The sequence below is a fragment of the Brassica oleracea genome, chromosome C2, assembly GCF_000695525.1.
Source record: "Brassica oleracea var. oleracea cultivar TO1000 chromosome C2, BOL, whole genome shotgun sequence".
Lineage (NCBI taxonomy): Eukaryota > Viridiplantae > Streptophyta > Magnoliopsida > Brassicales > Brassicaceae > Brassica > Brassica oleracea.
Window position 1 is genome coordinate 47,508,523 of NC_027749.1, and position 27,557 is coordinate 47,536,079.

The 27,557-nt window shown below is 35.8% G+C and overlaps 4 protein-coding genes across 5 annotated transcripts; 2 read left to right on the top strand and 2 right to left on the bottom strand.

The window, feature by feature from the left end:
• Positions 1-744: 744 nt before the first annotated feature.
• Positions 745-2,591, bottom strand: LOC106325822 (UPF0725 protein At3g19520-like). The gene is made up of 6 exons (XM_013763870.1): positions 2,502-2,591; positions 2,193-2,339; positions 1,861-2,092; positions 1,686-1,765; positions 1,507-1,593; positions 745-1,426 (listed from the first exon to the last, which is right to left on the bottom strand). Exons 1-6 carry the CDS (start codon positions 2,583-2,585, stop codon positions 1,082-1,084), a joined length of 975 nt encoding a protein of 324 aa, XP_013619324.1. The 5' UTR covers positions 2,586-2,591; the 3' UTR covers positions 745-1,081.
• Positions 2,592-9,141: 6,550 nt separating this feature from the next.
• On the top strand, positions 9,142-12,957 carry LOC106318774 (5'-nucleotidase domain-containing protein 4-like). The gene is made up of 16 exons (XM_013756907.1): positions 9,142-9,558; positions 10,019-10,113; positions 10,200-10,319; positions 10,399-10,488; positions 10,584-10,699; positions 10,786-10,885; positions 10,980-11,051; positions 11,124-11,171; positions 11,259-11,336; positions 11,412-11,637; positions 11,725-11,888; positions 11,978-12,112; positions 12,209-12,339; positions 12,425-12,487; positions 12,574-12,652; positions 12,738-12,957. The coding sequence occupies exons 1-16, from the start codon at positions 9,303-9,305 to the stop codon at positions 12,804-12,806; spliced, it is 1,842 nt and encodes a 613-aa protein (XP_013612361.1). The 5' UTR covers positions 9,142-9,302; the 3' UTR covers positions 12,807-12,957.
• Positions 12,958-13,495: 538 nt separating this feature from the next.
• On the top strand, positions 13,496-17,089 carry LOC106322638 (probable histone-arginine methyltransferase 1.4). 2 transcript variants are annotated; one of them, XM_013760719.1, is made up of 15 exons: positions 13,496-13,765; positions 13,945-14,007; positions 14,134-14,236; positions 14,525-14,668; positions 14,809-14,912; positions 14,991-15,089; positions 15,175-15,244; positions 15,388-15,484; positions 15,601-15,655; positions 15,761-15,844; positions 15,928-16,005; positions 16,149-16,252; positions 16,360-16,532; positions 16,620-16,759; positions 16,833-17,089. In XM_013760719.1, exons 1-15 carry the CDS (start codon positions 13,562-13,564, stop codon positions 16,902-16,904), a joined length of 1,590 nt encoding a protein of 529 aa, XP_013616173.1. In that variant the 5' UTR covers positions 13,496-13,561; the 3' UTR covers positions 16,905-17,089. The 2 variants fall into 2 exon arrangements, with proteins under 2 accessions (XP_013616173.1, XP_013616174.1); XM_013760720.1 differs by having other exon boundaries at positions 16,620-16,720.
• Positions 17,090-17,170: 81 nt separating this feature from the next.
• On the bottom strand, positions 17,171-24,680 carry LOC106327713 (isoleucine--tRNA ligase, chloroplastic/mitochondrial-like). Its single transcript, XM_013765948.1, has 22 exons — positions 24,444-24,680; positions 23,568-23,754; positions 23,344-23,498; positions 23,168-23,269; positions 23,010-23,079; positions 22,775-22,887; positions 22,603-22,671; positions 22,366-22,473; positions 21,913-22,057; positions 21,480-21,711; positions 21,104-21,390; positions 20,881-21,017; positions 20,487-20,634; positions 20,236-20,367; positions 20,015-20,143; positions 19,778-19,905; positions 19,516-19,680; positions 19,254-19,379; positions 18,698-18,771; positions 18,344-18,593; positions 17,944-18,123; positions 17,171-17,549 (listed from the first exon to the last, which is right to left on the bottom strand). The coding sequence occupies exons 1-22, from the start codon at positions 24,525-24,527 to the stop codon at positions 17,307-17,309; spliced, it is 3,264 nt and encodes a 1,087-aa protein (XP_013621402.1). The 5' UTR covers positions 24,528-24,680; the 3' UTR covers positions 17,171-17,306.
• Positions 24,681-27,557: the final 2,877 nt, after the last annotated feature.

Here is a 27,557-nt window from a genome sequence, read left to right on the forward strand (position 1 = left end):
GTAATAGTTGATAATTTCAAACTCAAAAAGACAAGTTTATCATTGTGGAGAAACTTTAAGCTTCATGCTTTTTCTTTTTAATATATATATATATTTATAATTAAGACTCAATGCTTCATTGCTTCTGCTTATTCAATCTCGTTATGATGTTCTAACGAACCGATCCCATTAGCTCTCTCTCAAAAACAGATGGAGCTCCCATACCAGGTTGTTATGTTGTTACTGACCTTGAAGTTGGAATATTACGTTTTCAATGTGGTATTATTTGCAGTTTGAGTTTTTGGTCAAAGTGCTTGTTCACCATGCGCATCTAAACTTGTTTGATCATTGGGAACTCACAAGATATGATAAAGACTCTTCAGTCTTCACAAACCTTCCAAGTAGATTAGACTCTTAACATGTATAATCGTTAAACTTCACACAATTCTCAGGATCCAGTTTGTGTTATGTTGTCAAATGTCATTGTTTGCACTTTGCAATGTGCTACCATTGGCATGGTCTGAGTTTTTGGTTAATGTTTGATCATGATGCATCTGAAAGCGTAGAATTTGTTTGATCACTGGGAACTAACAGGATATGTTTAAGATTCTACAGTCTTCACAAAGCTTCCAAGTAGATTAGACTCTTTAACATGTAAATATACTATGGGTTTTGATTATGTGATGTTTAAAAAAATTGCAGTGGCTCCTCATGGAATTGGCAAAGTTTCAATTAAAATTTTAAACTAAAAATAGAAATACATAAATATCTTACAAACGCATTAATTTCTAACCGAACACTAAAAAAAAGAATTAACTCTTGATCCAAATTGTAAGCAGCCTCAGACACCAAATATAGCCGGACTTACAGTAAGCTCAAGCAGCAACAAGAGAGGCAACTACAGAGATTGCCATAGGAAATAACCACAAAGAACCTTTACTCCCAACAGAACAGAAGAAGACTCTTAAACGGAGAACTCCGAGAATGGAATCCAAGGAAGAAGTAATACAACAGCCAAAGATGAAATTAAAGAACTACGTAAACTTCAATCAGAAGCAGCCCAGCCCAATTCACTCGTGTTATGATAGTAGAGGTTAATAATCTAGCTTTTCCACCAATCAGCAATGGGGATGGCTGGACATGGGCGAGTCGTAGGGTGCAGCCTCAGGTCAGCGCGAATTTCCTTGATGCTCCGGAGGCGAGTCATAGGGCCCTCACTAGCGACTTCTCCGACCGAAAACCCAAACCCACCCTTGAGAGTGAAGTATCCGGTAGAAAGATCCACAAACCTTCTGACAATGACTTTGCGCTCAACATTCTCACCATCCTCACCAACCTGAGCCACAGGCAAGCCTTTAAACGTTATGTAGAAATTGACATTTGAGACAACCACATATTGAATAGTTTCCACTGCAACTCTCACAATCTGTAGCTGGGATACATGCCACTGCAAGAAAACAAAAACATTAGATAACATTGATTCGTTGCTGGTCTATATATATATATGGAAGAAAAGAAGAAACATACTTCGGGAATGTTCCTATCATTTGAACAAAGAGCAAGTTCCAAGTATAGACGAATCCAATCGTTGCCTTGTATCTCTGGATCCTTCAGCTGCAAAAGCAATAAATCATATCAAAGGCCAATAAATCAAAATTCTTAAAAATAATAATAAGCAAATCACTGATATTGTGTGATAATCTCACCAGGTAGAATCGTTCTGTATCATCAAAATCTGTCGGCCAGAAAGGGGATCCCTTGTCATAATATGCGTCATTGGTGATACCTTTGCAACATTAGTAACAATCAAGTGAGATTTTTTATAAAACATTAATAATAATTATAGAAAAAAAAGAGAAGGATTTAGTTTTTTTTCTTTACCAAGTTGTGGCCAAACAGCTTCTTTAAAGAGAGGACTTGGACTATTAGCTTGAGGTCTAGCAATGAAGACCATCAAATTCAAACGACCATATATTTGCTCAGAGACTCCGACCAGAAAGGTTACTAGCGAATTGGTAGCTGGATCATAAGCAACCAAAGTGATGCGGTACGAGGAGATCAAAGTCATACTCGTGTTGAATTTCTTCAAGTGGTGAAACTCTAAATTTGTTCCCTGCCATACAAAATACATCAATGATCTTAATCAAGAAAGAAAGAAATTGATCAAAATATTGAAAAGAAACTGAGACTAGTTTTTTTTTCAAAATATTTACCTCAGAGAGGTTGTAACGATGGAGACCGAGTCTAGCGTAAAGATTGACCAACACACGATTAGGATACCTAATACTCTCGTCTTCACAATCGTAAGGCATGAGTCCGCATGTATTTTGAGGTGCTGTGATATGTTCGATATCAAAACCCTATATATAAAACAAAAAGATTCAAAGTCTCAGCCGAATATGATCATATTGAAACAAACAGACAAACAAACAAACCACTTCCATTGATTCCTAATGAAACTGACACACATATATATATATATATATATATAACTCCACTTAAAATTGAAGAAGAAGATTTACCCCTGATTCCCTCACTTGATCCCAATAATTCAGTGGCCCAATGATGAACTGCTGGCTATCTTGAACAGGAATACCAGAAAACATCGTGCTCGATTTAGGTTAGTTTTCAACTCTCTCTCTTTATTATCTATATATATATATGAATGAATACCGGTATGTTCTATTGTTGACTTCTTCCTTTTTTATTTTCCTTATTTCCCAAAATATTTTTATATATTTCCTTTTCTACTTCGAATTTCCATTATGCACATGAATGGGTTTTACGCTACCATTGCCTGACTCAGCCCAAAATTATTCAATTAAAATTTTAAACTAAAATTTTTGTTGATCAATTGTGGATGATGCTTGTACAGTTTCTTTATTCAATGATTTATTCTCTTTACAATTATAATTATTTATTTTATACATGAATTATGGTGCCAATAATACATATCCTAAACCTTAGCTTTATTAGAATAGGAAACATCATTACCGAAATAAGATTTTATACAATTTCAATAGTATCAAATAAATGTTCAATATTCTCTCTACGTCGGATCATGAAAATTTTGGTAACTCAATTTCAGTATTATTAAAAAAGTAGCAAAGAAAAAGTGTTGGAGATAGCCAAAAGATCAAATGTTGCTGTCGAAGTTGTTAGATTCATGGAAACTTACAAGGGTAAGGCGTAATCTTGGAAGGAGTTTGAGTCGGGGGGGGGGGGGGGGGGGTATTTCATGTGCATCCTTTGGTGAAAAACGTAAATTTAAAAACTTGATGGAAAAGAGAATTTCTTGTTGCATCAAGATCCCATATGCATACCATATGTCCACATGGTTGCTGCTATATTTGCTCTCCAATTATTAGCATTCACCCTTTCTTTAGTACCATTATGAACATCATCATCCATGTTCTCATATTCACCTATTTCTTGATTGATTTCATCCACTAGTAACCTCAATAACAATTTGTGTCAGGTTCAGACCATGAATGGTATTAAGTATTAACCTTTACCTTTTACATCTTTTGGATCTCCCATTGTTTGAAAAGAAACTAGTTATATAACACCATAAGGATTATAAGAACCAAGATAACTAATCTATAGTCTTTTTAAAACCATTTCTATAATAATGGATTAACAAGTTTTATATTGATCGTCAAAAGACTCAACCCCATAAAAGGAACAATATTCAAAGACAAACGTCATCCAAATTCATGAAAACTAAACAAAATGATGAAACCAATATAAAACTACACATTCCAATAAGCAAAAGTAATGAAAAAGAACACTCACTTTGACAAATAAAAGAGATGATTGATGCATGTATCCTATCAGTTTTGTAAGCTCTTCCCCATGTTACTGATCTTATATATAGATATATGCATACGTATCTAACCCTAATTAAACAACTAAACATAAAAGAAGCCCACCATATTATTTGATTTTCGAAGGAGCAGCCCATAAAGATATCAGCAAGATATATATTTTATCCAAAACAAAAATAAAAATTAGCATTGCTAGCTCGTGTACCTTACATGTTACATCCAGAGATCTCCTGGCTTTTATGGTGGAAGGACAAAACCAAAGCTCTGAACTTCTACCTTAGCTTGCATATTTGGAGCAAGTAGTCTCATAGAAGAATACTTCCTCAAGCTTTTGAGTTTTGAGAGTTGAAGCAATGTACGTGTTTCAACTGCACTTGACAAATAGCTTATTTGGGTGAACCAAACCTCTAATTTCTTATAGCTTTTTCTCTCTCAAGAGGCAAGGATTTATGCAAATAGGTTTAACTCATGTAAATAAGTTTGTTAGATATCCTGCAACAAAAAGAAACAGAGAAACAGTGATTCCAACAATACAAAGCAAAGACCTGCCATCAACACAAAATACAATTGATTAGAAAATCATATAAATAAAAGTCTTATTTAATTATTCATTAAAATTTAAAATATATATATCATTCTAAATTAAACTATAAACCATATTGAATAAATAAATATATTAATTTCAACATTTACTTTGAATAATTTTTTTGATAAAAGTTTTGAACTAACATTGATAAATGTTTTTAAATTATATATTACTAAAATTATTAATCTCAGAATGAAAATTTTGTTATCAGTAATTTAAAGTTTTTGCTATTAAAGATAATTAATTTCAACATTTACTTTGAATAATTTTTTTGATAAAAGTTTTGAACTAACATTGATAAATGTTTTTAAATTATATATTACTAAAATTATTAATCTCAGAATGAAAATTTTGTTATCAGTAATTTAAAGTTTTTGCTATTAAAGATACACATGATCAAAAAAACATATAAGTAGAAAACATCATTTAATAGACATTAATATTAAAAATATATTATGTATGTTAATATCATTTAAATTTAATTACATATCCTATCAAATTTTTTAAAAAAGTGTTTGGATTAATAAAATTGATTTATACGTTCGCACCAATTTAATTATATATATAATAGTTACTGATTTTTAATTATTCAATATATATTTATTATTACATAATATGTAAGAACATATAATATATAAAATAATTTATATATATAATGTTTATTCCGCTCAAGGCGCGGATCTTAATCTAGTATACTAGTATTACTGCATAGACACATTTTATTTTTAATATAAAAGGTTAGTACAAAAAATAAGAAAACGCTTTTTAAATTTATGAGTATATGTTTTTATTGATATATAAATATAAGTGTTACTTATGAGGATTCTTTAAGTATAAAATCTTTTATCAAATATGATTAGATAATTAAATATAAAATATATTTTTAAAATTTAAAAGATATTTTAAAAGATATTTTTTACAAAAAGGCATAAACATTTTTTAAGAATCACAATTTTTTTTATTATTTACCCAATTTACTTCATATATTAGGCAAATATATGTTAATTTTATGGCATAGATCAAAGAGTATATATTCCCTCAAAAATCTTGCTCAAAAGTCACATCACATACCCGCAAACTAGTTAAGAAATCTAAACAAAATATAGTTGAATATTTAACCAAATAAATATAAAAACATGCACCATAATTAACAATATTTGCTACTTTTTTAAGATATAAAAGATATGCACCCATAATCAATACTATTAATTTTTATATTTTTCCTTGATTTCCTTTGAATATTAATTTTTATGCATTTCCTATAAGATTTATGGTTAACAACTTTAATTATTTTAAACCAAAATATCTTTAAAAACTATCCAAATTGTTTATAGTATTACCGAACGGGTAGGAGGGTAACACCGAAAAAATCTTACCAAATTGTCATTGATTGAATTATGTCAAAATCAATATCATATGCTTAATAGGTAATGAGAAATTGTTCAGTCCATCAATTTTTGACAAGTACTTCAAACTGCAAGTACTCGTTTTTAGCAAACCAAGTATAAATCCAAAATTTTACTACTAGTATAAGCCAAGTCGAGTACTAAGTCTATCGAAAATATCAAGTACTCGACTTGTACCCACCCTTGAAGAAAAAATCTTACCAAATTGTCATGGATTGAATTATGTCAAAATCATTAACATATGCTTAATATGTAATGTCACTAGACAGACAAAACACGATGACAACACACAGAAAAGAAACAACAACAAAGAAGAAACTAAACACACAAACTAAACATGCTAAGCACACTAACAACTATAATAGGCTAGATGAACAAACAAGATAATTGAAAGCTGCAAAGGAACCTGCAAAGAGAACGGTAAGGACCACAACCACAAAGGCTGTCAAGTGACAGAATCAATGCGTTGGGAAGTTGAACTTCAAAGCAAGCTGTCTTCGAGACCAATCAAATGCATGACCAAGCGGAAAGACCGAGACCTCACCATGCTCAGCCTCTCAGAACCAGAGTGATGCAACACTCTGTTTTCACTATTTCTATATACGGCACTAGCTTTTTATACAATAGCACATGTGGTAGCTTAGCTCAAACAAATGGAATGAAATGAGAATTGATGGTAATCTTTATAAAGGGCTTGAATTGTTTTTCTTGTAACAAGTTAAGTAGCGCACATATACTTCAAAGACAAGCCAATAAGAGTTGATCAAGTGCAACAAGAAATTGAGATGAAAAGGGGGTTAGGACTTTGACTGTTTACCGTACGAGTTTTAAATCCTCAATCAATCCTCAACAACTTGTAGGAAAGAGTAAGAGTGTAGATTCACCCCACCAAAAACGCATCCATATTGCACCTTTATTACGTGGTACATCAGCAGCATCGAGTCTCATACAACTGATATTCCCTGTTCAAATTTATCAATGTTCTGAACCCATTACCAAATTTTTATGTAATTCACCGTGAGCCAATTATTCAAGCTATACTACTTACAATTTTTCATTGTACCTTTTTTAATGCATTTCATTTTTCTTATTCATAGGAGTAGGAAAACCATAATGATGAAGCTTACCTAAAATGAAAGAATAACGTTAGAGGGGAATAAGAAAGAGAAAAAAACAAAAATAGCACTAAATCAAGTTTATGTTCCCAAACTAGCACTCAAGGTCAAAAGTCACAAAAATAGCACTTAATGTTTTATCAAAAGTCACAAACTTAGGGTTTAGAGTTAAAGGGTGGGGTTTAGGATTTAAGGTTTAGGGTTTAGAGTTTAGAGTTTAGGGTTTAGGGTTTAGATTTTAGGGTTTAAGATTTAAGGTTTAGGATTTAGGGTTTAGGGTTTAGAGTTTAGGGTTTAAGGTTTAGGGTTTAGGGTTTAGGGTTTAGGGTTTAGGGTTTAGGGTTTAGGGTTTAGGGTTTAGGGTTTAGGGTTTAGGGTTTAGGGTTTAGGGTTTAGGGTTTAGGGTTTAGGGTTTAGGGTTTAGGGTTTAGGGTTTAGGGTTTAGGGTTTAGGGTTTAGGGTTTAGGGTTTAGGGTTTAGGGTTTAGGGTTTAGGGTTTAGGGTTTAGGGTTTAAAAATCAAATGCACTAAAAAAGATACAATGATAAACTGTAAAGAAATTGATGAACATATTCAAACAAAGACTAGTCTTTTATATATCTGATACATATTGCAACAATAAAGACACAGTATAACATATATATTGGATAAACACTATTAAAATATATAATCATCTCAATTCGACAATCAAAAGACATCAGTCCACACAAGTACCTTGTGGTGTTGAGATACTCTCAATATCAAAGCCATATATATGACTAATAGGCAAACAAAAAAAAATTAGTAAACAACACTAGAAGCAAATTCATTCACGTGTGATGGAAATATGTAATATTTACCTCAATTCGTTCACTTAATTTCAATACTCCATCTGCTCATTGATGAACTTCTAGCTTTCTTCAATATGAAATGTCATATTCTATGTATGTTTTTTTGTTGTTGATCAATTGTGGATGATGCTTGTACAATTTCTTTATTCAATGATTTATTCTCTTTACAATTATAATTATTTATTTTATACATGAATTAAGGCACTAATAATACATAAATCCTAAACCTTAGCTTTATTAGAATAGGAAATCCATATAAAGTGGCCTCGAACCAACTCTTTTCAGTTGATAAAGGAAACAAAAACAAGGTTGTTTGTCTTGCAAAAATTGATCATGCTATAGTTCGTTCATTAACATTTTATGCATTTTAAAGCTTAATTTTTTTTTTGTAAATCGTAGATTATATCTAAATATATACTGTAACAATGTGTATTTCATGTGTATCCTTTGGTGTATTTCAACAATGTGAACTGTGTATTCCATGAATCCTTTGGCACCTATTGATAGCGAGAAACAATGTGTATTTCAAAGCCATTAAGGCAGCCCGGGAATGGAATACCAGCCAGTACACGGAGCCCTCAAACAAACACAAATTGTCCATCAATGCTACCATCTCCAACGATGCAACTCTGGAACTGATGCAGGAATGAATCCTTGTTACTTGCAGGATTAGGATATGGACAGTGGGGTCCGGAAGTCAGAAGATGAAATTTGCAGTCACAACTGCACTTCAAAAATGCAGAAACTTGAATATACGCAGAGTGAGATGCGAGTCAAACTCTTTCCAGCTAGTTAAAGCGCTGTCATCGGAGACCCATGAGCATAGAAATATATGGAATTGTGGCAGACATCTTCGGCTTAGCACTATCTTTTGATTTGATCACTTTTCATTGGATCTCTTGTGAGAGAAACAAAGAAGCTGATTTTCTGGCTAAACAGATCTTATCGTTTGAGCAATCAATGTATGCATTAAACTCTGTCAACAAACTTTTAAAAGAGTAATGAATGTTCTGTGTGGTTTAAAAAAAAAATACAACCTTATGATAACTACATATAGTACCATATTGCATATCTCTGTATTATTATTTTCAGTGTCATTTAAGAAAATGAACTTGATTGTGTAAAGCCATCGGCAAAAGATCCGCTAATGACCCACTAGTAGAAGACGACATTGCTTGATTCGTTTAAGATGGTTACATGTGATGCTTGGAGCTTGGTGATACGTTTAGGTACATAAGTTTAATTCATTTCGATTAATCTTTGTAATACTAAGTTGTGTTCTGCGCGAATAGATTCTAATGCCAAATTTGGATTGCGTCCCACATTAAAATTCGCACATGTTCCTCCTCCTTTTTGTCGCGTCTATAAAATGAGAGGGGAGGGGAGCATCTTTCATCTTTAAGAGGCTAAAACATCACGCCGTTTCCACACTTCAAACGTCGATGCTCTGCTGTCTTTTCCTTGTAGTGAAGCCTAATTTTTCAGTTAACGTTCCCCAACTGCGAAAGCGAAGCCAAAAGTGAAAGATCAATCTCAGCGCCGATCAAGTGTTCGACAGAATGCTCCTGTGCGGAGATATGGCGACCAAGTTCGCTTCTCCTGTCTTGATGGCGAAATCAACCGAATTGAGTAAAAGAAACAAGAGGAGATCTATAAGGATGTTCAAGTGCAGAGCCGCTGGAGCTGACGGCGGACGCGTGGCCGTCGGAGACGACGTGTTTTCCGTCACGACTTCGTCCAAGTACGAAGTGGACTATCTGGGTCAAAGCACCAAGGGAGATTTGAATCTCAAGCTTGACCCTCTCCACTCATTTGGTACGGTACACTTACCTTTTCCTTTTAGCAAGTTTTAGGGAATTTTCGGACAAAGCTTCGGTGTCTGGTCAGAGAAAATGAGTTAGGCTGTTGTTATGTTTATTGAAATGGATAAGAGGTAAAGGTTGAACCTTTTTCTTGTGGGTGTCTCGTTGACTCAAAAGATTACATTTTGTTGCTTTGTTATATAAAAATGTAGTTTCGTTATTAGAAAAAAATGTTAACTTTTCCTTTCTCTACTTTTCAGAATTGAAATTTGAGTTTTTATGGAATCTTAGGACAAAGCTTCGGGTGTCTGGTTCTGTTTATTGAGATGAATAATAATAGCTAAAGGTTGAACCTTTTTATGATGGACTCGTCTCGCTGTAGGAGCAGATGCAAAGTTGACTTTTCTCCTCTGTTTGTTTGTATAGTATAGTGTGATGATTGAAAAATGTTGACTTTGTGTATACCCATGTAGGAAATGGGCAGGCTACGTTGGAGGGTCCCATTGAGGAGGTAGCGAGAACAGAGGCTCAAGCTGCTGAGAATTTGATTAGAGAACTGGGTATCCAAGTTCGTTTTCTAATCCTTGTATTTTGTGCGGACTTTCTGATGATCGATCATTCACTGGTTTCACACATTCATGCTTGATATTGTAGGGTCCTTTCTCTGCTCAACACTCTCCTCGGGGCATATTCTGTAGTCGTACATTGAATCTACGGTCTATTAGTGCAATTGGATATGATATGGATTATACTCTGATGCACTATAATGTCATGGTGAGTTCTTCTTTTCTCTCATACATAAGTAGGAAAAGATACACTAATACTTGATGTGAATTTGTGGGCTTGTTCTCAGGCTTGGGAAGGAAGGGCTTATGACTATTGCATGGAAAATCTAAAGAACATGGGTTTCCCTGTTGATGGACTTTCTTTTGACCCTGAACTGGTGATTGTCTTTATTCTTTTGAAAGGTTCCACATTGTCAGTATCATCTCTAGTTTCTTTAGTGCTAAGCACCAGATATGTCATCGCTTGTTATAGGTTATCAGGGGGCTCATGATTGACAAAGAGAAAGGAAACTTAGTCAAGGCTGATAGATTTGGGTATGTGAAGAGAGCCATGCACGGTACAGAGATGTTATCAAATAAAGCTGTCAGGTATATGGTTAGCCATGTGAAAAACTTGTCTTTGTTCTCTGTTTGAAGTCCGTCTTATTCTCTTGTTGCCTTTGTATGGATTAAAGTGATATCTATGGAAGGGAGTTAGTTGATCTCCGGAACCAGAGTCGATGGGAGTTTCTCAATACATTTTTTTCTGTTTCAGAGGCTCTGGCTTATGCACAGGTAACCTGTGTTTCTTCACCCTATGGAACACTCTTACTTCAAAACTTCACACATGGGTTTCTACTAAGAAATTATAGTTTTCAAATCGTTTCAGATGGTTGATCGATTGGATGATGGATCCATCTCGGCAGATCTTGGCATTCTTGATTACAGAGGACTGTACAAGGTACTTTACTTCCAGCAACCATCATTAAATTGAAAGCTTTGCATATTATTTATCTCTATTCAATGTTTTCAGGCTGTTGCAAAAGCTCTCTTCAGAGCACATGTTGAAGGACAACTTAAGGTGTTTGATAGTTTCTCCATTCTACAATTAGTTTCTTTAAAAAAATGAGTTTCCCAGGTCTCTAATTAATAACAATTATCATTGCAGAGTGAGATAATGTCCAAGCCGGAACTATTTGTCGAGCCAGACCCAGAGTTGCCTTTAGCACTTTTGGATCAAAAGGAGGTAATGTTTCTGTCTTCCTAGAAATATGTTTGATTATGATGGTGCATTTGTTAATGTGGTACTGTTTCCTCACAGGCTGGTAAAAAGCTCTTGCTTATCACAAACTCAGATTATCACTACACGGACAAGATGATGAAGCATTCATTTAATAAGTTCCTTCCCAATGACATGGACTGGAGGGATCTTTTTGACATGGTGATAGTTTCTGCGAGGAAACCAGAGTTCTTCCAGATGTCACACCCATTGTACGAGGTTGTGACTGGAGAGGGTTTAATGCGTCCATGCTTCAAGGCTGAAACAGGTAACTTCTCATTTTTTTTTTCCTACTGAATGTAAGCTGAGTGTGAAGAAAGCTAAGGTTAACTTTTTTGCCTTTGATCTCCTAAAGGAGGTTTGTACTCAGGAGGAAGTGCTCAGATGGTGGAGAGCTCACTCAACGTTCATGGAGATGAGATTTTGTATGTTGGTGACCATATATACACTGACGTCAGCGTATCCAAAGTCCATCTCAGGTGGCGAACTGCACTGATTTGCCGTGAACTGGAGGAAGAGGTAATGGATAACTTATGTTCTGAACTATAATCAAACAATGACAGAAGTTGGAGTGGCTTAAATCGGTTCTGTCTTTGTTTATTTTGCAGTATATGGCTTTAATTGGTAGTCGTGGTCACCGAGAAGAGCTAATAGAGCTTATAAATCAAAAAGAGGTTGTTGGGGATCTCTTTAACCAGCTTCGGCTTGCTCTGCAAAGAAGAAGCAAAGGTCGTCCTGCTCAGGTTTGTTCCTGTTCTCTCCTGTGCTGGATACAGTTGGTAGTTTGATCAGATAAGAGAATCGCATAAAGGTATCTCTTTTTATCTTCTTTTTTGTAGACTCTCGCTGCTACCAACTTGGCTGATCAAGAACTGACAGAGACCATGCAGAAGCTTCTCATTGTAATGCAAAGACTAGATGACAAGATTGGTCTAATGCTTGAATCAGACGGCGAGCTCTTCAACAAAAGGTTTTTACTTCTAAGAGGGACAAACTACACAAGTATCTAGGATACCTCTTCTGTCTTACTCTAGTTTTTGGGGTTGTTTGACCAGGTGGGGCTTCCTTTCACGTGCTGGTTTGTGGGACAAAAGCCACTTGATGAGACAAATCGAAAAGTATGGACACACCTCTTCTCTGCATTTCTGAACAACTTGTAGTGAATCTCTTACACTTACTTCCCTCACTCAAAATTTGGTTGCAGGTATGCTGATATATACACATCAAGAGTTTCCAACTTCCTCAACTACACACCCTTCATGTATTTCCGCTCGCAGGAGCAGGTACAGAGCTTTAGATCAGATTGTCTGAATAAGTAAAATAGAAATCTGAAGCCTTATATTAATTAAAACTTTCTCTCCTCTGCAGTCATTGGCTCACGATTCTCCACTTCCTAACGCGGCTGTGGAAATTCCTGATGCGGCTATGGAAAACTAGCGGTGATTTGTGTTGTAATCTTGTTTTATAAAAGAAAAAAAGTGTGGATAGAAGTGTAACTGTAGACATTCTGAAGCTCAAAGACTTTTTTTTATGTATAAAATGTGTAATATTCATACTCTCTGAACCAAGTTGAAGCTGGCCTTGTTTAGTTGTTTGGTTGGTTGGTATAGTTATGCTATTATTTTGATTTCTTGCTTCTCAGTTTCTGCTTCATACTCTTGACATCAGAAGCAGTTTGTGCAAAGACTAACCGTAGAAAACATTCGGTGAAGATTTTAAGTAAGGCTCTTAAGATTAGTCTCCTACTGATGACATGGGTTCTTGATAACGTCTTCTTTTCTTATGATGCCACATCACAAATCCATCATTAAAATATTGTGATTATATCATCTATCTCACTTTTCAAAAACTTTGTAAAAAAAGATTACAAGTTCAATTAGATTGGAGAAGATTAATATCTAATTTATCTTGGGGTTGAAAAGATGTTAAAGTCATAACTTTAAGCCCAAAATTAAAATGGGCCTCACTAAACAAGCCCAAAGTATACGAAGATGAGCAGAGAGGACTCCAGTCCAGCCGACATCTAAAGAAAAATAAAATCTAAATCTAAAATTACGAAATTACCAAACGGCGTCGTTTCCTCCTAACCTCTTGGGCTTTGGCGGCTCTTCTCCTTGTCGTGTTTCGTCGGAACCTAAAACCCTTTTTACACATTCGCTTAGTCTCTCTCAAAAGTCAAGTCAAATCAAATCATGGAGGCTCCTCCTCCTCCTTCTACGAATAAGCTTCAACAGCAAGAGTTCACTCTAGCCTCAGTCACTGATCTCACCTCCTCCTCATCTCCTTCCCCCTCCTCTGCTGTAGCTACGTTTTCCTGCGTTAATGAAGTCACTGAGCTTCGATTTCAGGAATCTGAATCGGCCCATGGCTTCACTTTCGATCTTAGCTCCACTCAGGTAGCTCTCGATTCGCTTTAAAATCATCTTTTTGAATATAAAGTTGGAAACTTTTTCTATGCTTTAATTGAGTAATGCAACTAATGTTCATTACTATGGAACTGTTACTTGTGCTAAGGTTTGCTGATAAGTATATATATATATATATATATATTTTTTATTCTGTTTTGTTTGTTCAGTTGTTCAAATTGGGACCGCTTCAGTTCATCTGTGTTTCTGAAAATTCGGATTCTGTAAAACAGGTACGTGGAAGGCTCTCTTTTTTTGTTTAATAATTTCCTTTTTTTATATGTTTGGTTTCTAGTTCTGAGTGTGTGTAATTGATATAAAGGTGTTACCTTTGTGTCTTATATGTATTTTTTAACCAGGATTCATTCTCTCGAGGAGTTGTAATAAAGTTTAGTGATGAGAAGGAAAGCAAGTTTTTTTCTGATTCATTTGAGGAGTGGACAAAGGATGCTGCTAGAAAAGGTGCCTCTTTGGACATGTTTATGTTTTTTTCTGTTGGTTCTTTCAGAAAAAAAGAAAAAAAGGTTTTTTTTTTTAGATGCATTTGACCTTTATGTGTATGCTCATTTCATGGTTCATGAGTATACTTACGAAAGTTTTATATTAAATATGAATAAATTTTGGTATAAAGTTTTGTATGCCTCTCTGCCTTTATAGTTCACCAAATTCCAATTCTATTATTCGGTATATGTTCATGACTGTTGCTTGTAATCATTTTTTGATGCCTTCTCATTCCTTCGTTTTTTTTAGGATCATCCTTGCCGAACGGAACAGTTTCCGATGGTAATAGCAAGTTCGACAATAAGATAGAAGCTGCTTCAGCCAAAATGTATTTTCATTATTATGGACAACTTCTACATCAGCAGAACATGCTGCAGGATTATGTGAGGACTGGTATGACGTCTGGCCTTTGTGCATTGCTTCTCTTAGATTTGTTTTGGGTTTTAGGAGGAGGAGTTTCTTTAGTTTTCTTCATACAGCTATTTATTGGCTCATGGTACTTCTTTTTGTGCCATGTTACTGTCTGTCTTCAGGTACTTATCATGCTGCCGTCATGGAGAATCGTTCAGATTTTGCTGGGCGTGTTGTTGTAGATGTGGGTGCTGGAAGTGGCATCTTGTCAATGTTTGCTGCACTGGTATGCAATTATTTAAAGACTTTTTGTGCCAAAAGGTTCTAGAATTACTCAATATTAACTATTTTCCCCCTAATATAGGCTGGTGCCAAGCATGTGTACGCTGTGGAAGCGTCAGAAATGGCTGATTATGCACGTAAGCTTATCGCTGGGAATCCATTGCTTGCTGAACGGATCACAGTAAGACCTGTAGTCCAGTTTTCGTTAGTAAATTTTCCCATGTATATCCATCTTTCTGATGTCCTTCAATGTGGCACATGGGTAGGTGATCAAGGGAAAAATTGAGGATATTGAGTTGCCTGAGAAGGCAGATGTTTTGATCTCTGAACCAATGGGTATGTCATGTGTTCCAGAGATGGATTCTTTTTCACATTCTCTTCGTGAAAATCAGAATCTTTCAGAAGGCAAACATCAATTGATATGTCTTAGTGATTTGTTTGAATGCTATGTCTTATAATTAAATTATATGTGCATCTAGGCACTCTATTGGTCAATGAGAGGATGTTGGAAACATATGTTATTGCTAGAGACCGTTTTCTATCTCCAAACGGAAAAATGTTTCCGACTGTTGGAAGGTAAAGTTGATCTTTGATTTTTTTTTTTTAATCAACTAAAAGTTGATCTTTGATAGTTTTACTTGTCTTGTCTATTGCATAAACCTCTTCTTTCTCATGTTACTTTCTTAATGTAGGATCCACATGGCACCTTTCTCTGATGAATTCTTATTTGTTGAAATGGCAAATAAGGTACATATATTTTCTGAAGTTTCTTATAACATTCATAAAAGGAAATGGCTTGTTTAATTATGTGATGTTAAGTTTTCACTAAAAATGTTTTTTACCTCTATGTAGGCTTTGTTTTGGCAGCAACAGAACTATTATGGAGTTGATTTGACACCTCTATATGCATCAGCACACCAGGGTTACTTTTCTCAGGTATATCCATTTACAACTAGTTGATCATTTGTTAGTTTGTTTTGTCCTCCTTTTTAAATGACTCGCATCAATTGATTTTGTAGCCCGTTGTTGATGCATTTGATCCGAGGTTATTGGTGGCTCCCCCGATGTTTCATGTGATAGATTTCACTCAGATGAAGGTATAGCTATTCAATTCCGAAGTGTTTCCTTAACACTGAGGACACTATCCAGTCATACTGTTTCATGTATGTGGAATATCTATATGCAGTTTTGGTGAATGGCATGATACCAAACTCACTCAGCTGTCAAATTATTTTCACAGGAAGAGCAATTTTACGAGATCGATGTCCCCTTGAAGTTCACAGCGTCTGTGTGTGGTAGAGTGCATGGCCTTGCGTGCTGGTTTGACGTTCTCTTTGACGGCAGGTATTAAGCCAGAACATATATGTGTTATCTTGTACTTCAAATTTAATATTCATTTGCTGTCATACAAATGAATACAATAAACCTGATCCGCTCGGTATGTCCAACAGCACGGTGCAAAGGTGGTTCACGACTGCTCCTGGTGCACCGACAACCCATTGGTACCAAATAAGATGCGTGCTTACGCAGCCTATTCATGTCATGGCAGGGCAAGAACTCACTGGTAGGCTCCATTTGGTTGCCCACAGTGCTCAGAGTTACACTATAAATCTAACTCTCTCAGGTCAGTTTTGCTTACTTGCATCTCTCCTTTCTGATACATATCAGTTTCTTTCTTACTTTGTTTCCAATTTGCTTTTTTTTCAAACAGCTAAAATGTGGGGGCCGGGTGCCAATCAAGGTGGAATCCTCCAGTCATCATCGTGCAAATTCGATCTGAAGGAACCCTATTATAGAATGTCTCAGCCACAGGTATACCCTGTTGCACAAGAAACACCAGCACAACCGCAAGTAAGCGTTTGTTATTGTCTTGATTAGGCAATTAGGATACGGGTCAACATGTGTTTACATTTTCTCGGTGCAGGACATACAGATACAGAGCGATGACTTGGAAGAGATAGAGTTACTACAACAGAACGCCAACGCTCAGCTCTAGAATGCAAGATTCTCTGCACTACTTCCATCCATGCCATGTCTGTGTACTTTTGTGTTTTAGCTCCGAACCCTTTAACATTAAACCTTACGTATGTATGTTGGGTCCGAGTCCATTTAAGCTATGCATTACCACATGATTTTTGATACTCTCGTATACACTAGTTTAATTGAGTTTTTGGTGCGTAACACTCTCAAAATTGAAATTTACTGATCTGATAGTTATGGAACCTTTTCATTTATAGAAAAAAAAAAAAAAGAGATATTAAGTGGGAACCAAACGAAAAATAATTCGTTTTAGAGCTTATATATTATAATTGAGTTTACTGAAACAAAAATGAAATGAAGGATGTACAAAGAGTGCATTGAGCAAATGAATTGTAACAGTATAGAGTAAATTTTAGGCTCAGCTGATTACGGCCGCAACCGCAGGCTGAGGCGGATTAGCAACAATGACATTGAAACACCGTCCACAGAGAGTAGAATGGTCAGAAAACGATCCGACCTGCCCCGAGTAGTTCCAGCACCTCTCACACTTGGATCCCTCGGCTCGTGACACACCAATCCACACTTTGTTTTCTCCCTCCCCATACTCTCCAGTGTGCTGCACATTACTCACCATCTCCTCTATTGACGACAGTACCTCAACCTGCATACATCCACAACAGTTTAATGGCTAAACTCTCATAGAAATGTACTCACTATCTATCATCAAATCTCGACTTTGTCTAAAATTGTGTGGACCCTGGACACACATTTCATCAAAAGGCTTCAGTGGGTTTATGAGGTTTTCTGGGATGTATTCTCTATCAGCTAATCACAAAACGTCCCTACTGCTATAAGCCTATAGATTACTCTTCCTTTCACCTCTAACCACTAGGCTTTTCTCCTCTACATTTCCAAGATCTGGGTAGAAAGAACCAGACTGGATCCCATTTTGGTACATGTATTAATTAGTTCTTCTATAACGAATCTTATGGAGTGGCTATTATGATGTCAATTGAGCACAAGTTTCTAACCCCCCTAGAGATTTTGGTGCTTACCTGTGATGTTATGAATATGCGTTGCAGTGTGTCAGCTTCATTCTGAGCTTCACACATCTTTAATAACTTCGAGGCCATGCCTGCATCTGGGGTATGGAGATACACCTTCGCTTCTAAACTGGAACCGATTAATTTGCCATTACGTGCGAGCTCCAGCACTTTGTTCACTTCGGTTCTCAACTGTTACATAAACACCATAAGCCGTTTTAAACATAGCAGGCATCAAGAAACCGATGTCTATAGGAAGAAGAAGGAAACAAAGATTAAAACTAACTGTCATCACACAGATTCTTAACTTCATCTCCACTAAGCTAAGGAGCTCTAATTCTTAACTATAACATGTGTAGCTGAGGAAAATGCTTAGAGTTTATCCGCTATGATATTAGGAGATTTGTTATACCTCGAGAAGCCTTTCCCAGAAGAGAATATCTTCAGCAGGAAATGAAAGCCATTGTTCGTTCAACGTAGGCCATTTAAGCTCAAAGACAAATTTTGCTGCAGAGCCATCTCCATTTCTATACTCAAATGGCAGATTTTGCCAGACATCTTCTGCTAGGTGAGGTACTATCGGCGCGATCACTCTCAGTATGGATAAAAGATGTGTTGAAAGAACGGTTTGACAGCTTCTTCGGGTAAAACTCGAAGTTCCCCTGAGATTACATTGAATAGCACAGAGGTATTGCAATCAAGGATTAGGTAAGCAAAGGTCTACATAGGTTACAGTAAATATCAACCTAGAGAATGATAAACTTACCCAGTATACAGTCTATCTTTAGCAATATCGAAGTAGAAGTTTGACAGGTCGACAATTGTGAATCGTTGTATGATCTGAAAGAAAGCCCACTTAATAACACGGATCATCTAAAACATGAAACTAAATGGCAAAACACAAGACACAACACACAAAACAAATAAAAGAGGAAGCTGCAAGATGCGTTGCATCACGAGGTTCAGTGTCGATCTGAAAATACATTAATACACCAAATTCGACTCCACCTCAATGGATAGAGATCCAATTGGTCAAATCTGAATTATGGTTTCTTATATATACTCGAGCTTCCAATAAATAAACTAAGTTTTCTACTGGTAATCTATCTATGTCCACCATCACAGGCAAATGAAAACATGTGGATGAAGTTAGATCATTCAATGGGTTTTACAGTTTTTAGTTGTTCCCTCTCTGCGGCCTCACATTTAAGCAGATAAAAGAAAATTGGCCGAGTCATAAAATGTTACACGTTTAAAGAGACTACTTTGTAGCGCTATTGATCAGTTCAACTGTATCAAAATAAAATGGTGAGATTTAGTACCTGGAATATTTTGAAAAACTGGTAGTTCTCGTAACACTCTTGTATGTTCTTTACAACATTCTCAAGCTGGAAGAGAGCATGCTGATCAATGATGGGTAAATCCTGGTACGGAACAGCATTATCAACCTGCAAACACTCATAACTTATATTTAAAATATTGTCGCCCACGCCAAAATACACAATATAGAAGCAACAAATCTTGGATGGTGGGGCAAGAAGAAAAAAATACTACTCTATATAAAGCTTAGAGTTAGAGACATACTCTCCAATCATGAAGATTCCCCAAGAGATATCTCAAAGTTCCTCTCAACTTTCTATATATATCAGACATTTGCCGAAGAATCTGTGGGCCTACAAGTACATCCCCTGTGTAATCTACACTAGAAACCCAGAGACGCATAACATCAGCCCCATAAGCAGGTGCGTCCTGGCATAAGAAGACAAACCCTTGTCAGGAAATAGATTCTATGGGTAATAAAGATGTCTTAACGCAATGAGCACGGTTGTTTATTCAACTGGCGAACCTTTGAATTCTTCCCTCCTTCAATGACCATAAGTGGGTCAACCACATTACCCAAAGACTTGCTCATTTTCATACCCTTCTCATCCAGTACAAAACCATGTGTGATGACGGAAGAATAGGGGGCCTTGCCTATATACAACAATACAAAATGTGAAAAGGTCAACTTACACCAAGAAAGCTAAAATCCGTATAAAATATCAATTTATGTAGCCAAGTTATCATGGGGTGCATTTATCACCTTTTGTTGCGATGCTTGTTAACAAAGAACTCTGGAACCATCCACGATGCTGATCTGTACCTTCTAGATACACATCTGCAGGGAAAGTAAGACCCTCACGTTTCCCCAACACACCAGCCCAAGAGGAACCTAACATACATATGGGAAAGAAAGTGATGAAAAAATAGTTGTGTGGTGCTTTGTACTATTTTCTTTTAGTGAACATTGTTTTATTTTAGTACCCGAGTCAAACCAGACATCCATTGTATCAGTCCCTTTTTCATAATCAGCTGCTTTATCACGATATTTCTCAGGAAGTAGGTCTTCCACCGACATATACCACCATGCATCACTACCCTTTTGGGAAATTATAGCTGCCGGAGAAGGTTTTCACATAAGGTCAGAAAATCCATAGCTACTACGCCGAAAAGGAATATAACAGAACACAGCCAGTAAGGCAGTAAACCAAGAAAGAGACAGTGTAGGGACTTACATTTAACATGGTCAACTGTCTCTTCATTCATGAGAGGTTCTTTTGTCTGAACATGATAAAAGACAGGGATAGGGACACCCCATGTCCTTTGTCTCGAGATGCACCAATCGGATCGACTTGAAGTCATGGCAGTTATTCTGTTTACTGCCTGGATGACAATTGCCGAAAGATACCAAATCAAACTCCCAAAAATATAACATGCAGCTCTAAGAAAGATAATATAAGGAAAAACGCTATATCAAGAAGAGAGCAAGTGGTACGATATCATCCCAACAATGAGATCCGAGACCAAGATGGACCAGATCATGTAGTTCATGTTCTGTGAGTCTCCTTTTACAGCTAATATCCACCCATGGTGCATTCATATAAACTCAACATGTAGTTAACTTGGTACCTGATGTGGTATCCATTTAACATTGTTGATTGCCTCCATAGTGGCCTTGCGAAACCCTTCAACCGATGCGAACCATTGCTCGGTCGCTCTAAATATCGTAGGTTTCTTAGTTCTCCAATCATATGGGTACTTATGAGCTGCATGAAAAAGGAAACTAAATCATGAGACTCTGAAGCAAACGTTCTCAAATGGTTGGTCCAAAAAGCACCTGAAACAAACTAACCATAAGATTCTTCCATGAGCAGAGACATATTTTCATCCAGGTAACTAACAACAGCAATATTCCCTTCTACAAGGACAGAGAGTCCTCTAAACTGTCCAGCTTCTTCAGTGAAGTTTCCTCCATCATCCACAGGAGAGACAATAGGTAGCGCATACTTCAGGCCAGTTGCATAATCCTCCTGACCATGACCAGGGGCAGTGTGAACCAACCCTGTTCCTGATTCCGTAGTTATGTAATCACCCCCTATAACGACTGGACAGTCCCTCTTGTCAACTGGATGTGTGTACCTGCAACCATGATGACACACTATAAACCAAAGGGTTCAAGTTGTAGCATCATATGCGATTTCTTTTAATTTTTAAAATTGAAATGAAACCTGAAGCCTTCAAGATCTGAACCCAGGAATGTTTTAGTAATGATAAGCTTCACACCCCATTTCGCTTCTAATGCTGGCACAAGGTCCATCGCTACAATCACGAAAAGCTTTTGTTGATTCTTCAGAACTTTCCCCACCATTTTCTTTTTGTTGCTTGTAGACGCAGATTCATCTTCTGAGGATGACTGCACTTCAACAACAGAATACTGAAGCTTTGCATTCACCGCAACAGCTGAAAGTTGTACAAGAAGAAAAGGAAGAAGAGTCACTAAATGCCTATATAGCATTCAAATACGAAAAACCACACAAAGAAACGTACTTATCCTAGCATCTAAGTGGACAAGAGAGGTGGGGAAGAACGGAAACAAAGGTAGGATGCATTTCGGCAGTTGAGAGTAACATTACGAATGCATTTTTTTAATGCGACACTTACCAGCATTAGCAGGAATAGTCCATGGCGTAGTTGTCCATACTGCCAAGCATATATTAGGCATAAACTCTTCTAGAAGGCTTGTTTTCACTCCGCCAACCAATTTGAAAATAGCATATATGCTTCTTGAGATATGACCCTCCGGATACTACATGTAAAGGAAGATACAGGTGGGACTTATATAAGACAACCAAGGTAAAGTGTGGAATCTTCTAAACATTAAGCGGCATGCATTACGAAGAGAAATAGATAAATGCATTTAATCAAAGTTTATCGAGGATTTATAAAGCAATACTCTGGGTTTAATGTACTACAGAGTACATAATGTCAAATTGTCAATAGAAGGGAGAAAAGGAATAGCAAGCCTAGGATGATTTTAGTTGACTTTAGAATTGCTTTGAGCACATAATTTATTTTCTTCTTATAGATCATTTGAGATAAAAAGGGGAATTTTACCTCTAATTCAGCTTCTGCAAGAGCAGTACGAGATGAAGGGCTCCAGTGAACTGGTTTCCTACCCCTATAGATGTACCCTTGCAAGGCCATTTGGCCAAATACTTCAATCTACGATATAATAATAAAAAAAGATATATAGAATTTATCAGGCTTTTGAAACCTTACATAACTCTAACAATAATCATCTCCTGCATGGTTATTTAGTCCAGTTCGTAACGTGGGAGGTGAGACCATTACCTGGGCCGCTTCATATTCCGGATCAAGAGTGAGATAAGGATTGTTCCAGTCTGCCCATACTCCAAACCGCTGCAAACACCAAGTATTGTGTACTAAATGTCAATTGAATAATCATGATGGCTGATGCATTCAAAATAAAAAGTCAGGTATGGGATTAAAGCTCGATAGCCACCTTAAATGATTCCATTTGTTTCTCGACTGTTGCTTTGGCAAATTTCGCTGCCTTTGCCCTCAACTTTAGTGGTGTAAGTTCCTTTCTCACTTCCTGATCCATGGACTGCAGAACTGAAATGTTTGACAGTTACAGCCAAATAACTCAGGCAAGTGACAAATTGGAAGATAACAAATGCAGAATTACTTTCATATTGTAATGTTCTCAAAGGTTCCATAACTTATTATTTACTTGCCTTTCAACTCAATTGGAAGGCCATGGCAATCCCACCCAGGAACGTACTGAACTTTATAGTTTTGAAGAAGCTAGTCGAAGAAGCAGACAATTTGATGAGAAGAAACTCCATTATTGGATGTAAGGAAATGCATCTCCAAGTAAGCAAAGGCGAAATACCTTATAGCGATTAATGATATCCTTCAGTATCTTGTTAAGAGCATGACCCATATGTAGGTCACCATTGGCATAAGGAGGACCATCATGAAGAACGAAACTCCCCTGCAAATCCAACTAACGATCTCAGACACCAGTTTTGAAGCAAAGTTTCCGTGATAGAATTTCGAGAAACTCACTCCATTGTTACTATCTGAAACTCTCTTGAAGACCTGGTTCTCGTCCCACAACTTCTGGAGTTCAGGCTCCCTCGTCAGAGCATTTGCTCTCATACCAAAACCTGTCTTCGGCAAATCAACGGTGTGCTTGTACTTCCCTTCTTCTTGCTTCTCCCCTAACCAAACACAATAGCAGGTGAGTGCCACACTGCTTACGAAAGAAGTAAAAGCAGAGAGATGCAAACCTTCAGATGCTTTCTTTGCCGCCATAACAGGCCCACGAGACCGTCGCTTTGATGAATGACCAAACTCGTTGTTTGGTTGAGTCGAAAACATGGAAGAAAACGCCTTGACGGGAGACCTTCCCTTGGCAAGAAAGGAATCCAACGGTGTGTTTCTCCTTAAATTCGAACAACTTCTACCTGACAGTACCTGAACGGGCCACAAAGCACAATCTCAAAACTATTTTTCACTAGAGAAAAATACAAGAATTTGTCAAAATGACGGGGTGAAGTGTTCTTTTCCAAGAAAGTTCCTGATACGAGCCTGTAAGTGTGCCTTAGATCTCAGCAAACCGGAGCCGTGATTAGAATAGAGAAAAAAAGATAACTCGCTTCCTTTTAACCCTAAAGCAGCTCTCTTGGAGATTTAAGGTTAATTGTTTAAAGATGATTTATTATTAATTCCTTGAGATTCTTTTATCAGCCAAGATACATATTAAGATCCTACAGTGATTTAGGGAAAGATCCTAAACTTAAATAAATAAATAAAAAAAGAAGCCTAATTTGGAAACCTCTTTGCAATGTCGGTCATATTTAATACCCTAGCGTGTATCAGTTCCTTAGACAACACGTTTTCTATAACAAAATCGAATTAGTTACAAATTTGGTTATCTATGGCTCTCTCCAAGTATTTATTTTTATGTGAGATGCTCAGAGATCCATAACTCTAAGTGAACTAATTCGAATTTTATCGAACAACTGGTGTGCAATAAGGACTAAAAACCTCAACGACTGTTTTCTGAGAAAAAAAGGCGATCACTTTCCTCCCATTACCAAAAACAAATGGAGTAAATGGAGATTTACAGATTCGAAGGAATCTTTATAACTTTTTTCACATACTCTGTAAGATGATGACTGCACCATTGCCATTGCAGCTGCTTCCCTGGGATTTCCCGCAAAAGATTTGATGAACAAGGAAGACATCTTCTATACACAATTATCTCTCTCTCTCTCTCTCTATTTTTCGCTTTCGATTTCTCAGCTCATTTTCATCTCACGGGTCATTCGCTATAGAAGGAGAGAAACTTCGACGACAAACTCAGAAAGCCTTTATGTCTGTGTGGATAAACTGAACTTTGACACTATTAACCAAACCTCAAACTCGCTTCACTTTTGGAGTTTTTTATTCCTTCATCCCTATATTTCCTGTATTTTTCACAAAAAACCCTTTATCTAATAAACTATTATATATGGCCCCTTATAACACTATAAATCAAGGGAGAATTTGAGAGATGTACAAGATTGCAAAAGAAATTAAGTCCATGTCATTGATTTTGACATAATATAATAACTAACATTTATGTCATTTATTATCCGGTTATACTCTTTCTTCCTATAATCATTCAGTGACTTTGTGTTGTTAGAGATGATGTGACCAAAAAAAAATATGGTGAATAAGATACTTAAATATGATATCAACAAAATGAGATGTGGTTAAAATTTAGTGCACACTATTAACAACGACAGTGTCATCCACATCACTGGTTTTACCTCTAATTAGTAAATCTCTAATTAGTAAATCTATACTGTAATCAGTAAATTATAAACCAAATATAATTTGTAAGTGTTTGACTATATATTTAAAATTTATCAGCTATAGCATGGAACATGCATATTAAATCTTACCCACCCACTTAAATATTAAACCCTAAACAAACCTCCTAGTTACTAAATCTAAACCCAAATATAATCTTAACTATATGTTGCGAGTGTCTAATTCAATCTTAGTGACATAGTACAACACTCGAGATGCGGTAAGAATTATATATAATAAACCCACCCAAAATCGCTGACTACTATACCCAAACCTCTATTTAGTAAATCTAAACCCTAACCAGGAACCTATAAACCCAAATACAATCTATACACTATTTTTCAATATTAGACAATCTAAACCCTAACAAGGAACCCTACCAAATTTGACTACTATACACACCCACTTAAATATTAAACCCTAGACAAACTCTCTAGTTACTAAATCTAAACCCAAATAACTGAACTATAAACTCAAATAGAATCTATATAATATACTGCCAATTTTCTCAACGTAGACGGTATAGTATGGAACCTTTATAAATAGTATAGAATGACTGACTCACACCCAACTTTAAATATTTAACCTTAAACTGTTATCACTAAACCTAAAACTCAACTCTCACCTTCCAAATAGTAAACCCTAAATCTTATTCACAAAATCCTAAACCATACCACCCATTTAAATATTATACCCTAAACAAACTCCCTAGTTACTAAATCTAAACTCAAATATAAACTTAACCATAGGTTGTGAATGTACAATTCTATTCAGTGACATAGTACAACACCTAAAATGCGGTAAGAAATATACATAACTAATCCACCCAAAATTGCTAATTACTATACCTAAACTCCTACTTAGTAAATCTAAACCATAATCAGAAACCTATAAACCCAAATACAATCTATAAGTTGTTTTCTAATATTACACAAACTAAACCATAATTAGGAACTTATAACATGGCAGATAATTACATATATAAGAAATATGATAGAACTATTGTCTCAAGTAGTATAGAATTATTTTCTCAAATTGACTTTGTAAATTCTTTAGAGAAGTTTTAATCATTGCGAATAAACTAATATAGTATAGAATATAGTATAGTACACTAATATAAAGGTTTATTTGCTATCTAACCAAATTTGGTTTTAATCATTACACATAAATCAATATAATATGAATTGCATATTACAATCAATCACACAAAATGACAGAGAAAAGAACTATCAAATTTTAAGACATGACAAATTATTACATTTTAAAGAATAGTATAGAAAAATGTCTCAAATAGTATGACACATGTATATAAAGCTACATTAAAAAATCGATACTATACTATTTTTCATTGAATATAGTATAGACGGCGATGTCATCTTCTTCAATTCATTTTTTTGACATGCTGATACACATTCACTTGAATCGCCGTCACTATTCTTCACCACCATATAGAGATCATCTTCATCTCCTCTCTCTTTTTCGACACGGCGACACTTTTACCGATCCGCCGTCGTTATTTTTCCCCACTATAAATGTAAAGCATCATGGATATAACCCTGATGCGATAATCTCAATCTCATTTGCAAGATTCAAAAACGAAAACAAAGTATGAAAGCAAAAGCATGATTATGAAACTGAAAATCAATGAGTTAAAAGAAGAAGAAAAATAAATGAAAAAGTTGGTGTGTCTACTCACCGTGTACGCCTTAACATTTGTCTCTTATTTACCATAATTGGTTGTCCTTCTTGTGAGAAGAAATCAATTCCAGAATAAATCTGGGAAGAAGACTTTCATCTTTTGCAGAGTCACCAAAATAAATTACATATGAAAGAGTGTGTGTTTTTCAAAAGGACACGAGTTATGTTTCAGTATTATTATTATTAAATCAATTTTTTTTTTTACAGGTTTCACCGGTTGCATGTGAGAGCAATATGGTAATATTATATATAAGAGACCAGTTGTCTAGGTGAGTTAGGGGTTTTAGATAGTAAATGAATTATAATTTGTTTGAAGGTTATACGGTCCAGATTTCCATAAATCAAACTCTTAGAATATAATAAAATACAAAATATTATAAGTTATTATTTTGAACATATTAAAATCATTAAAAAGTATACCGAAATAGAAATAGTTTTATATATTAATATTTTTTATTCACAACTAAAAATTTTAATATTTTATATAGTTACTTCTAAATATAACCATTTGACAATAATCATTTGTAAGGATGTGCCCTAAATTTTTTTAAAATATTTGGTGGCCTGAAGCTTTGTAGAAGGGCAGCCCTGTGCGTTGTATTCGGATTGGTATGTCTCAAATATTCATGGTTATGATAATTTAATTAGTTGAGTCAAAAAGACTGACATAATCGGAAAAACATGCATGCCTATTTAAAGTGTTCGTTAACAGAAAACACACT